At 38.5% G+C, this 14,440-nt stretch overlaps 1 protein-coding gene across 4 annotated transcripts in view; it reads left to right on the forward strand.

Annotated features, from left to right (window-relative positions):
* The window catches only part of LRRC72 (leucine rich repeat containing 72), a 41,918-nt gene that overhangs the window by 15,996 nt on the left and 11,482 nt on the right, over positions 1 to 14,440 (forward strand). For all 4 annotated transcript variants that reach the window (XM_045052444.1, XM_006929230.5, XM_045052442.1 and 1 more), the window contains exons 4-5: positions 5,729 to 5,810; positions 7,997 to 8,107. In XM_045052444.1, coding sequence (XP_044908379.1) covers positions 5,729 to 5,810; positions 7,997 to 8,107 — 193 coding nt within the window. The remainder of the gene's footprint in view (positions 1 to 5,728; positions 5,811 to 7,996; positions 8,108 to 14,440) is intronic.

Genomic DNA, 14,440 nt, shown 5'->3' on the forward strand with positions numbered 1-14,440 from the left:
TTTAGTTGGTTCTTTCAATAAGGTTGGGGTATATATATTTATATATTCATTTATATATAACATACCTTGTTCTGAAAAACAAATTTAGAGCAGCACAAATCCCATAGCAGAGCATAAAAACTGTTAAGGAATAAAATGAACTAGCATGCATTCCATATAATTTGGGCTGTTACATGTTTCTGTTGCCTCAGGTCAACATTAATTCTATCCTTTATGTCAACTTTGTTGAGAGAATTATGTTTTGCCAAATATTTAAAACCTCTTCAAAAAAGTAAATCAACATAAATAACCTAAATAAGGCTTCACTGAATGGTTATGAAATTCATAGATATCTACACTGTGTATCTAGTTATGATTTAAAATGATTTAACCAAAAAATGTAACCTATTTTGTAAAAGGGCATATACAAAAATTTCAATAACATGGAATACAGAGGGGAAAACATGAGAATAAAAGTCTTTGTATTGGATAAATATAGTTGTTCCTGAATATTTTTAACGTATAGATTTTATTTTCACATATTGTACATATTTTGAACTAAGATACAAATGAATGCATTGTTTTCATGTCTTCTACAATAGCACCAAAAAAATGAACTTAGGAATCCTGGAAGTATATTGACTTTTTTCTTTTCTTCTCCTACATAATTCAATACGTATTATTAAAACTTTACCCAACTAATACTTAGACATTTATGTAAATTTAGGAGATATTGTGATTTCTGTCATCAAACATACAACAATATACCCTTTTAAGTAACACATAATTATAGAATTTCATCATCTTTTAAAATTTTTTAACACTTTATTTTTTGAGAGACAGAGAGAGAGAGAGAGAGGGAGACAGAACACGAGCAGGGGAGGGGCAGAGAGATAGGGAGACACAGAATCCAAAGCAGGCTCCAGGCTCTGAGCTGTCTGTCAGCACAGAACCCGATGTGGGGCTCAAACCCATAGGCGTGAGATCATGACCTGAACGGAAGTTGGACACTCAACCAACTGAGCCACCCAGGCGCTGCCCCCCCCCCCCCCCCCCGCCCATCGTGTTTTTTAATCACTGGCCTACGGTGATTTGCCCCTAGGTTTTTGAAACTTGGTAGGTTGTAGGTCAGCCAGGTGCAAGCAATTTTTGAGAGATACCCATATTACCCAAGAGATCAACATTAGATCAAGTGAATGGGGCAAGTCAAGCCAGTGACTCAAGCTGAGCCTGGAAATGAGCTTGACTGACAGCTCAGCTTCCTACTCTGGATGGTAATGAAGTGCAGTGGTTCCCAGCAAGGACGCTGGAGCCTGAGTCAACCTCAGTTCTGCCATATGCTAGCTGTGTAATCTTGGACAAGTTACTCAACAGTTCTGTACCTCAGTTTCACTTCTTAAAATAAGGTAATGATAGTACTCTTACCTTAAGAGTTTATCATGAAGATTAAATAAATTGATATACGTATCATCCAGAAGACATTAATTTGAAAATATTTTGAATAGAAAATACTCTTAGTTTGAGTAATGGAAACTTTTAGATTGAGTGATGAAAAATATTCCATAAGCCAATATATACTTTAATTGGTTCTTTCAATAAGGTTTGGGTATAAATATATTTATTTATTCATTTATGTAAAACATACCTTGTTCTAAAAACGGCTTAGAGCATTTGAAAAATGAAATAATAATATTTAATGTGCTATTTTAAATATTGGTAAAGAATTCTTTGGATTACTACCTTTTTTTCAAGTAGCTTTACAATATACATCATGGAATTTTAGTTGGCTCAGTATATACTGGACATATATGTTTAGAGATTAATTCTCTTCTATTTTTTGTTAGTTTCACACCAAATATTTTTGGGTATATTTTAAATATGATTTTTGGTGAAAAACATTGCTGATATAGTAGAAAAATAATTTATAGAGTATTTTCCATTACTTAAACTGATAATATTTTCTATTACTTCAAAGTATGTATGTTCAAATTAATGTCTTCTAGTTACTTTATATAGAGGTTCCTCTTTTTTAAGGAACCAAATTATGGTGTACTATAGGCCAGTTTTTGATCCAAGAGTCAGACAGACTTGGATTTTAATCCTTGCTCTGTTGTTACCTTGAGAAAGTTGGTTAACTTCACGGAGCCTCAGTTTCCTCCTAGATAAATAAGGGATAAAACAAATAACAAAGGGCTATTGTAAGCATCACACTAGATAATGTCTGTGAAAACATCTAGCTCAGGGGCCAACTAATAGTTAGCATTTAATAAATATGACTCTTCCCTCTCCCCTTGACTCTAAATCAGCAGTTATCAACCAGCAGTGACTGCACACAGCCCCCCACCCCCATTCTTTCCCCTGCAAGGGGACATGTGGCACTCTCTGGAGACATTTTTGACTGTCACAAGTGGAGTGTGTGTGTGCTACTGGCATCTAGTGGGTAGAGACTAGATTTGCTGTTAAACATACTACAATGCACAGGACAGCCCTCCCAACCCCAACAAAGAATATTCTGGCCCAAAATGTCAGTAGTTGTAGAGGTGGAGAAGCCCTGTTCTAAAAGAATGCCTCCATGGGGCTCCTGGGTGACTCGGTTAAGTGTCCAAGTCTTGATTTTGGCTCAGGTCGTGATCTCAGTTTGTGGGATCATGCCCCACATCTGGTTCTGTGCTGACAGTGTGGAGCCTGCTTGCTATTCTCTCTCTCTTCCTCTCTCTCTGCTTTCTCCCAGCTTGTGCTTCCTCTCTCTCTCTCTCTCTCTCTCCCCCCCCCAAAAGAAATAAACATTTAAAAATAAATAAATGAATGCCTCTTCAATTCTAAATTCATGCTGGCATATTTTTTTCTCCACTAGTACTTCAGTGGTTACCTGTAAGTGCTTTAAGTACTCTCAACTCTCTCTCTATAAAAAAAAATAATAATAATGGTGAAATAATAATAGCTGTGGTTTATTGAGCATTTGTTATGTGCCAAGTCTTGAGCTAAAATAAATGATTTGTGAAATGTCACATCCAATATAAATCCTAAGGCGATCCTTAGAATTAATAGTGTAGACTTTTCTAAATGGATAATTATAATAACGTTTTACTTTAACACTGTCAGTATGAATGTCAGAACAATCAGCATGTGTCCAATTCTCATGCCTAGATCTTGCCTTCAACAACTTACTACATTGCAATGCCTATTCAGTCTTGTGAATTCTACCTTAGAGCTGTCTCTCTCTCAATACCCTCTACCTCTCTTCTCCCTGTCATTACTTTACTCTGGGCCACCATATATTCTTCTGAATTAGCATAACACCCTTTCTTTTTCAACTCCTCCCATTATACTTCCTATCCTTTCTAAACCATTTTCTTCTCTGCCATTTTCTTTCTAAAATAAAATTGAATAGTAACACTCCTGTGCACAAAATCTTGTAATAGCTCCCAGGGTCCTCATGATCTGGCTTTATCTCTTTCCACCCCATTCTCCTATGCATCTCACCCCAACAAACAGTGCAGTCTTAAAATCCCAGTAATCATGGTACAATGACATTAATGCTCTTGTGAAAACTGTGATGCTATAATCAAGATGAAATTATGGAGTTTATTAGTATTCTTTCTGTGTTAATAAGTAATGCAAGAGAAATTAAAGCCCTGACTAATTAGAAATGTTCTGTCAATGTGTGGTCGGGCAGGCAACTGGAAAGAAGAGAAGACAAAGTCATGCTTTCCAATGGGGTTTGTTTTCTATATTTATGTCGGGTGTGGCTATCATTAGATCAGGGAGTGGTAAGGGGAAGGAAGGCAGTGAGTTGCTGTCAGGAGGCCAGAAGGAAGAGTAGAAAGGGATAGGAAGCCAACTGGGATCCGCCCCTCATTGTGTTGCTAGGTCTCCTACCTGGGAAGAACACAGCCCCTCTTATGACCTAACAAAAGCTGTGGTGAAATTACTGGTGGTCCTCCTGCATGGGCGCTGACATAATTTGGTGCAGATGAATCTGTGAAATGATGAGATAAACAGCACATGTGCCTTTTATAGCTTCATAATTTGCAAATGTTGCAAATATAACAACAACAGAAAAATAAAAAACAATTCATTAAAGAAATCAGTTGTGCAACTTGGGACACAAATCTAACATAGCTTTTCTGAGCTATGAGAGGGCGTGACTAAAATTCGCAATGAATCCTCACTTCATCACACGGTTGGCATCTATCTGAATCAATCCATCAAAGGCCAAAAACATTTCACTGATAACAATAATTCCTATGATAAGCTTTAATAAACACTTAAAACTAATGTATAATCATGAGCATATACTTTTGTATTTATAAAATACGAAGCACTTGGTCAATAATTATTAATGGGAATAGTCTCCCTGATAAATCCTGTACTAAGTAGACAGATAGCCTTATATTTCACTTACCTGCAGCTTTTAGAAGATACCGCCCTGCCTCTGACTCATCCGTCCTCACAACTCAAACAAATTGTTAAATTTTACCCAAGTTATAGAGTCAAATTTTTTCTTTTTAATGGAGTTTTGAGAGTAACAGAGCCACTTCTGGCATTCAGTTTAGAGTGGAATACCCCATTTCCTGGGTATAGTACTTAATGGTTCATTTGAGGAATTTCAAGAGTGCTTTTGACTCTTTGCAGTTCATATAACTAAATTTCAAAACTGATCTTAAAAATAAGATGTGACTTCACCATATTGTTAGGAAAATGGGGGAGGGGGTGGAGGCAATAAGATACCGAAGAAATATGGTTTTCCTTTCCTTAATGAAGACATAAAACTAGCAAGCAAGTGATTAATTGTAGAAGTCAAATGAAGTGTGGGAATGGTCAAGACAATGGAGGTTCATGGGCGTGGAGGTTGTCAAGAAAGTCCTTGTTTAAAAAGATGGGCTGTTAAGCCACAGGGTGACGTTGTGCCTTGCCCTTTCCTTGCCCTAAGAGTTGTGGCTGGTCAGGCTGTTAGCACTGGGCCTGCCCTCCTGTGTGCATTCAGATTACACCATTCTCTGCTAAACTGAGATCTGCTTACAGAAGGACAGTGAGCCAGAGGAGCAGAGATGGTTCATAGACTCCAAGAGCAGGTGCAAGTTTCATGAAACAAAAAGTGGGTCAAAACAGGGTGAGAAGAAAACAGTAGTGAGATGCCAGGAGATCAAAGGATGGTTTCAGCAAATCCCCTGAGGAGGGGACACCTCCTATGGAGGTCCACTCAAGGATGGTTTGATTCGCTCTGCCAGCCAATGGCTGATCCTTAAGAATTATGGGAAATGTACCAGAGAGAAAAGTCAAGCAGGCTAAAGAGAAGGCGTGACTCACACACAGCTGCAGAGATGACTTCACCGTTGAGGACAGAGCCCGCGGCACACACTAGTCACTAAATAATGTGTGATGGTGAATCAGTGGATACTTGGGACCACCTCCAATGAGACTGCAGGAGGCAGAACTGGGAGGGAACAAGGTTAGATAGAGCAAAGGGGCTAGGCCAGATTACAGGGGCCTCGAAAACCATGCAAAGAAGTTTGGTCAAGACATTATGAAAGGTTTGTCTTCAATGATCTGGACACATCCTTTTCATCACAAAGTCCTCAGACAGTCCAGATGTGAAAGCATGGCCCAAACCAATAGGTGACAAATAATAATAACAGCAAACATCAAACTTCTATGATCTTATTATAACTTTATACATATATGTATATACATACACATTTATATATATAATTACTATAGAAAATATATTATTATCTCTCATTTTCAGCTCCATGGAATAACATTTCTAACTAGAAACTATTGTCTGACAGAACTATATCTAAACAACAATGCCATATTCGAGATAGAAGGTATGTCTTACATTTTTTCTGCTGTTTGAATAGATTTTCAATTGAGTAATAACTGGTAACTATCATATAGCTAATGGCAGGCAATAATCTGTTTTAATATTTCTGTTGGTAATATGTAGTGAAATCTATTTTTTTTAATGCTCTTATGGGGATGCCCGTGTGGATCAGTCATTTAAGCATCCGATTACCAGTCAAGTCATGATCTCACAGTTTGTGAGTTCAAGACCCACATTGGGCTCTGTGCTGACAGGTCAGAACCTGGAGCCTGCTTTGGATTCTGTGTCTCCTTCTCTTTCTGTCCCTTCCCCACTCGCGTGCGCTCTCTTTCTCTCTCTGAAAAATGAATAAACATTAAAAAAATAAATACATAAAAATAAAATGCTCTCATATACATTTCATTTTAAGAAATGTGCTTTAGGGGTTCCTGAGTGGCTCAGTTAATTAAGTGCCGAGTTTGGCTCATGATCTCACAGTTCCTGGGTTTGAGTCCCAGGTCGGGCTCTTTGCTGACAAGCCTGGAGCCTGCTTTGGATTCTGTGTCTCCCTCTCTCTCTGCCCCTCCCCTGCTCGTACTCTGTCTCTCAAAAAATAAATAAATGTTAAAAAAAAAAAAAAGAAAGAAATGTGCTTTAGACTACAGTTTTAGTGAAATATTGTCATATACCTTATTCAAAATGTAAAAGAATGTTTTAAATAGAAATTTTGGGGGCGCCTGGGTGGCTCAGTTGGTTGGGCGGCCGACTTCGGCTCAGGTCATGATCTCACAATCCGTGAGTTCTAGCCCCGCGTCGGGCTCTGTGCTAACAGCTCAGAGCCTGGAGCCTGCCTCAGATTCTGTGTCTCCCTCTCTCTGACCCTCCCCTGTTCATACCCTGTCTCTCCCTGTCTCAAAAATAAATAAACGTTAAAAAAAATTTTTAAATAGAAATTTTGCCACTCAAACTTTATAAACTTTATGAAGATTTTATAAATACTCTTAATGATTTTAGTGGCTATAATTTTTGCCAGACAAATTCCTCTTTCACTCTGAATTAATTTTACGTATCTAAGCTGGCAGTTTCAAGTCAGATATAAAAGTACATGATGTACTATGATCATGAAATACAAAAGGTACAGCACAAAACATTTTTTTAATATCATGTATCATAGGATCAAAATACCATAAATTAAAAAAAATTTTTTTTTTAACATTTATTTATTTTTGAGACAGAGAGAGACAGAGCATGAACAGGGGAGGGTCAGAGAGAGAGAGACACAGAATCCGAAACAGTCTCCAGGCTCTGAGCTGTCAGCACAGAGCCCGACGCGGGGCTCGAACTCACAGCCCTCACGGCCCGCGAGATCATGACCTGAGACGAAGTCGGCCGCCCAACCGACTGAGCCACCCAGGCACCCAAAAATACCATAAACTTTAAGATCCACCGTGAGTTCGGGGCACCTGGGTGGCTCAGTCCATTAGGCATCCGACTCTTGATTTCTGCTCAGGTCATGATCTCACAGTTTGCACGATGGAGCCCTGCTTCTGTCTCTGCACTGACAGTGCAGAGCCTGCTTGGGATCTCCCTCTCTGCCCCTCCCCTGCTTGCACACAGACACTCTCAGAATAAATAAATAAACATTAAAAAAAAAAAAAAAAGATCCACCGTGATTTCATGTACTGTGAAGAAAGAAAATCTTCCAATTCAACTATGATGTGGCTATAGTAAAGACACAACCCACTTTCATTTATGCTAAAAATGCGGGGAAATGTGAAACTTAGAATCAACAAAAGTAATGTGAATATTCTTCCTATTGTGTGAAGAAAATATTTAGCTGCGCAATTTCGGGGAAAGTACCAATTCAAATGAGTAATTATTCCCTTGATTGGCCTTATAAATCTGAGTAACAGTGACAAAACAAAACAATAAGAAGAAGAGTAAAGAAAATAACCTCTCTGAAATCAAACAGAAAAATGATAGCTACAGGAAAAAACGTAAAACAATAACAGTGGGAAGAAATTGACTCTACATTCCCACATCACACTCAATCATTCAAATTCTTATGTTTTGTTGTATTCTCAATGACAATTCACATCATTAGTAGTGACTCCTTTTACCAGCTGAAATGTATTCTTTGCTTTTGTTTAATTGGCATGTTTAATTAGCATTAAAAGCATTTAAAATGTTGTACAAAATAATGTTTTTCAGGCCTGCACTCTCTACCTTCATTGCATATCCTTCTGCTACACCACAATGAGCTAACGGACATTGACGCAACAGTGAAGGAATTAAAGGGAATGCTCAATCTGAAGAGCCTAAGTATTCATTTGTATATTTATATGGCCATAAGTTAAAATAGTAGTAACACAGGAAAGGTTGCATTTTTTAAGTTTCAATTAGATCAGTGGTATAACTAAATACTTAAATATTCCTGAAAAGAAGACTAAATCTTATTCGTTTTAAAAATATGTTTTTGAAAGAATAACAGGTGGAAAACATTTTTTGGAGAATTGAGATGGCATGTCAAAGGGAAATGATGAAAGTGACAAAAGATTTACATGTTTACACCTGTACGTTTGGTTTTATTTAAAATATAAATGTTTGCACATATTATGTGATTCCATTTATATGATGTGTCCAGAATACATACATCTATTGTGATAACAACACTGAGAGTTTCACTATTTTTAAATAGATTTCTGTTTGTCCACTGCTGGGAGGGAAAGGGGGGACTGGGGAGTGATAGCTAAAGAATTAGGGGTTCTTTTGGGAGTGATGAAATGTTTTAAAATCAACTGTGATGATGGTTGCACAACTCTTTGAATATACTAAAAAACATGAATTGAATACTTAACAATGAGTGGTATGTGGTATGCAAATTATATTAATAAAGCTGACACCAAAAAAATTAAAAATTTTTAAAGCTTTCCAGTGGGTGAACAGAAAATTTCATTCATGTATACTGAATCACCCCCAGGAAGACAGTGTGAAATGGGTTGGAAAAATAAATAATACATAGTTCTTGCTCAATAAGCTCATACTATTTTTTTTAATTTTATTTTTTTAAATTTACATCCAAATTAGTTAGCATATAGTGCAACAATGATTTTGGGAGTAGATTCCTTAATGCCCCTTATCCATTTAGCCCTACCCCCCTCCCACAACCCCTCCAGTAACCCTCAGTTTGTTCTCCATATTTGAGTCTCTTCTGTTTTGTCCCCCTCCCTGTTTATATATTATTTTTGTTTCCCTTCCCTTATGTTCACCTGTTTTGTCTCTTAAAGTCCTCATATGAGTGAAGTCATACGATATTTTTCTTTCTCTGACTAATTTCACTTAGCATAATATCCTCCAGTTCCATCCATGTAGTTACAAATGGCAATATTTCATTCTTTTCGATTGCCGAGTAATACTCCAGTGTGTGTGTGTGTGTGTGTGTATACATACCACATCTTCTTTATCCATTCATCTGTCAATGGACATTTGGGCTCTTTCCATACTTTGGCTGTTGTGGACAGTGCTGCTATAAATATGGGGGTGCATGTGTCCCTTCAAAACAGCATCCTTGTGTTCCTTGGATAAATACCTAGTAGTGCAGTTGCTGGGTCGTAGGTAGTTCTATTTTTAGTTTTTTGAGGAACCTCCATACTGTTTTCCAGAGTGGCTGCACCGGCTTGCATTCCTAATAAGCTTATACTCTTGAAGGATAAATAACCTGTACACAGGTAGAACAGAAGACAAATTATTTTGGGTGTACCAAGGGAAAAGACACTCAGCCCAATGAGTGGGCTTTCAAACTTTAGAGTTTGGAGACTTGTTTACATAATGTCGTGAAGTTGATGTGTTTTTTTCCTATTTATTTTCTATTTATTTCTCAGACTTGCCTGAAACAGTGTTTTGAGTATGTGTAAAATGGTGTTGATGGTGGAGATTCTGATCAGATCAATTCATAGAGTAATTAAAGTTTTCATATATTTTCAGTGCTAATCAGTTACACCTACCGTATTGGAGAAAAATGACTTAGGTTCTCATAGGTAGGTTGTTCAAACCCCAATGTTAAAATGACACCAAGTTCATGTGAGCTCTATGTTTTGTTGTTGTTGTCATTGTTAATCTAAAATCTTGTTGATTTTCCCTTTGGAAAGAAGTTGAAGACAGATGTTTAGGAAACAAACAGTAATATAAGTTGACTCCTACACCCCATCCCTCCCCTCAGCACACCAACTCGGGCCACAAACTGGGCAGTTGGTCAAGACCATTTGCCCTCCCTTATTATCCTCACCCACTCACTAGTTAGTACATATCTATCACCACCCTTTCTTTTCTGCTTCCTCTATTTAGGTTTTCATCATCTTTGGTTACTTCCTGTCTTGTTCTTCTCAGAGCTCTTGCACAGCACAGGTCCAAGGGGCACATTGATATTGCCTACACACTGAATGCTGTCCCCTGGAGCTGGCAACATGGCAGTCTTGCCCCCTCAGACATCTTTTAACATGCAAATAACTCCAGGCTTATTTATGAAATGTGATAAGGTCTGTGAAATAGTCAGGATTGGCCTGCATATTGGAATTATCTGGCCCTTTTGTGAGGAACAAATGTTTCTGGGATTAAATGACTGATCTGGAACTCTCACTTACCTTCATTTTTCCGTAAAATGGGCTAATAGCTAGCCCTTAAGATTGTCTGAAATAGTAAGCTAACTCTGTCAGACATGTTTTGAAAAAGGATTTCTTGACATCAATGTTATTTTGAAGCAGCAATAAAAACAAAAATGGTATTACTGTGGTTTATGTAAATTACATAATGAATTGAGATGCATGCAGTCTAGAAAATTCTGCTAAGTTGTAAATAGATTTGAAAAACAACTTGGGGCACCTGGGTGGCTCAGTCAGTTAAGCACCCAACTTCTTGATCTCAGCTCAGGTCTTAATCTCAGGATCTTGAGTTCAAGACCTGCTTTAGGCTCTGCGCTGGACAGGAAGCCTACTTTTTTTAAAAAAAATGACATTTTAAATAATAATCATTATAATCACAACATATTTGAATGTCTTTCCTGTTGAGAATATGCTTTCTTATCATGGTCTCATTTAAATCTTCACAGAAATCCTATGATCTGATTAGAATGATTTCCCCTTTAATGGTGGGCACACAGGTCTCAGAGACTTAACCAAACTACTAAGAAATGTTAACATTTAAACTCATGCCTTGTTTCTTTGTTTAGCATCAATCCATTCACTTGTTTAATAAATATCATTTATTTATTCATTCATTCATTCAATAAATATTTATCATGCATTCACTATATGACCCTCTGCTACACGGAAACACAAAAGTAAACAAAAAAGACCCCGTCTGGAGCTTATTGTTTTATAACTTTCAGCCTAAATATTTCTTAGAGAGCGGAAGGAACTTGATGTGCAACTAAATGGACAATTTGCTAAATGTAAGAACTCAATAATTTAAGCAGATTTATTTTACAAGACAGGATTTGGAAGTTACCAATCAAGGTTGTCCTATCGGAGTCAACAGGTTTATGCCCTAAACAAAGTGCTTGGTGCAGAAGTGAGTGGAGTCTGAAATCCAGCTTTTGTCTCCCTTGTTAAGCAAGTACGTGAGCATAGAGTTGTGTCAGCCCTGAGGTGGGGTTGCCTTTTCTAGTTCTTTAGGTTGGCCAGCCTGGTCATATAATGTCCTTATCATTTCCTGTCACAACAGTTGAAGCGACCTCTACTTACAGTCATGGCCATCTAATTCAAGTTACACGACTACAATTGTTCCAAATGAGAATCTTGTAGTGGGATCATTTCTTGAAAGGGAGAGAATGCTATGTCCAATTACCCAAAAATAAAACATTTGTAGAAAAGCTTTGGTAGCAAATATGCTCACTTTGAACACTTGCCCCATTTTGGTTGAAGATATTATATGGGAAAAAGTCTCACACGTACTAGACTACTAATTGCATTTGTGCAGTAATGTGCTCAGATTAAGTTTCTCTGAGCCTCATTTGCAATCACAGATTAGATTCAGCTCATTAATTAAAATGAGAGATCCATATATTTTCAAGTGTTAACATTTTTGCCTTTTCAAGTTGTAAAACCGTATAAAATGCTAAAGTGTTGTTATTATTCCACTCCAGTTACAAGTTCTTCAGAGGGTGAGAAAATAGCCTGGAGGGGAAACTTCTAATCCATTTCGGCATTTTCCCCTCCTTTGGCGTTTAAGAGGAGGATTGCCAAGAGATGGCCCAGGAGACACAGGGCCCGGAGCTTCAGGGAGGCCTACCCCAGCTGCCAAGTGTGAGGTCCTGGAAACTGGAATTCCTGACTTCCAGGCTGAGTCAGGAGGGCCCCACCTCTTCTCTCCAGGCGGTCTACCTTTCCACACCCTCCCTCTCCAGCTCCATGTTCCTCTTCCCTCCCTTTCTGTGAACTCTTTCTAAATCAGGAGCTACGTGTTTCAAAGACCCATTTTCTGGCTAATGATGTTCCCTGACCTTCAGTCCCCCTGCCTCTCTCCCAGCACACAGCAGGAAAACACCACCAGCAGCAGCCACAAAATACTTACATTCTGCTGTTCCTAAACTTTCACTCTCCTCATTTCTCTCAAATTTTTTGTTTCGTTAAGCTCCACTATTGGGAAGTACATTCAGACACCTGCATTGCATAAGTTTCTAAATACTTTTTTTATTAATGTTTATTTATTTTTGGGAGAGAGACAGAGACAGAGAGAGACAGAGCATGAGCAGGGGAAGGGCAGAGAGAGGGAGACAGAATCAGAAGCAGACTCCAGGCTCTGAACTGTCAGCACAGGGGGCTCGAACTCATGAACCTAAACTGAAGTCAGACCCTTAACCCGTCTGAGCCACCCAGGCTCCCCAGCATTGCATAATTTTTAAGATTTGCTTCCCAGAAGCCCTTTATGGATTCACCATTAGAGACAGAGTGACCCTTTCAAGAGACGGTCTCCATTTTCTTCAGACTCCATCTTCAACGTTTTCTATCCTTTTCCACTTGGCCCCTGCAGATGGCAAATAGACAGGGGCTGAAGAGGGACACTGAGATCAGGGTGGGGCTATGATCTTGATGGCCTCTGCCTTCGAGCCTCTATCTGAAATGGCTCAAGTGGGACTGATGAGGGAGTGTCAGGCAAGCTGACACCACCTACACCACCTGGGCCCCCAGGTGGGATGTGACATTCCCCAGGCACTCCCAGCTGCCCAAGAACAAAGGAAAGGGCAGAAAACAAACAGTTACACTAACAGTCTCCATCAGTTTACAAATATCTTAGTAAATTCAAAAAAAAAAAAAAAAAAGCAATCTTATCGATAGCCTTCTCCAGGAACTCCCTACTGTCTCAATGACTAAGCTTTGCTAGAGGAAAAAACGACCTCAGCTTGACAAAAGCTAGGCCTCCAGTAAATGAACCTTCTTTAGCATATGGAAACCCTTTAAGAAACTTCCTCCTGACTTCATCTCTCCCAACTCCACGGTCTATAAGCAGTCACTCTTCACAACCCCAGTGCAGCTCTTTCTGCCCACAGGTCCTGTCCCCGAGCTTTGATAAAAATCACCTTTTTGCACCAAAAATGTCTTCAAAAATTCTTTCTTGGCCATCAGCTCCGAACGCCTGCCACCCCTCCAAACCCCATCAGGACCACCCCCCCCCCAAACAACAAAACAAAACAATCCACCCAATAACAAGAGCCAACTGGGTCTTTGCTGTTTGTCTTGAAGAAGAGAATATTCTGACCCCTCTACTGTCTTCATCCCCTGCTTTAGTCCAGGTTTGCCTTTTAATAATCAGAGATGATTTCCATATTCAGTATGAGCATGTGGTGTGCAGTGGCCCACAGATCTTGTTAAAGTAAGACAGTGGGAAACAACGGAGATGCTGCCCTTGCTAAGTAACCTTGAGCCAGAACCTCAGAATCTTAGTGTGTGACCATTGCCAGCTGAACTCGCTTCTGCAGGCTGTTCTGCACAGACACAGAACATAACTGCTTTTAACTTCCCTGTATCATTTTCCCCATCTATTAAGCGAACATGTTGGTACATTATTAATCACATCAACTTTCTTCAAAGGGGGTCTTAAAACCCTTAATGTTCATTTAAATGATGGTTTTCAATTTAGCTTTAAAAGTTTTAAAAAATTAACTGAAGCCAATTATTTAGATAACTTTTTTCTCTTCTGTTTCAAGGAGTAGCTTCGTACATGTGACTCATGTAATTCAAGCGTGCAGTAAGGTAGTAAAGACATTTTGATATATTATTGGATAGATGTAAATTGCTGAGACTCAGAATCCCAAATTAAGATAAGCAAGACAGTGCTGGCGCCACCGAGGTGTACTCTATAAGTAGCCTAGAGGGAAAGTGGATTAAATAGTATTAACCTATTGAAAGTGAAAGTGTAAGCAATTTTGCTTCATAGTTTCTAAAGGAATGTACCCATACATCATGGAAGGCTTTCAGAACTTTCAGACACAGGAAACTGATTTCATATCTTAGAAACTTAATTTATGGTAATTTTACAGCATCAATCCAAAACTCATAAATCCAAAATGTTGAGTGTTTAATAGTATGGAGGGGGGAAAAAGAGTTTGGAAATAAGATTGCTTCTTTCTAAAACTTAACAGCAAGGAAAAACAAAGTGAAA

Source organism: Felis catus, chromosome A2 (genome assembly GCF_018350175.1).
Source record: "Felis catus isolate Fca126 chromosome A2, F.catus_Fca126_mat1.0, whole genome shotgun sequence".
Classification (NCBI taxonomy): Eukaryota; Metazoa; Chordata; class Mammalia; order Carnivora; family Felidae; genus Felis; species Felis catus.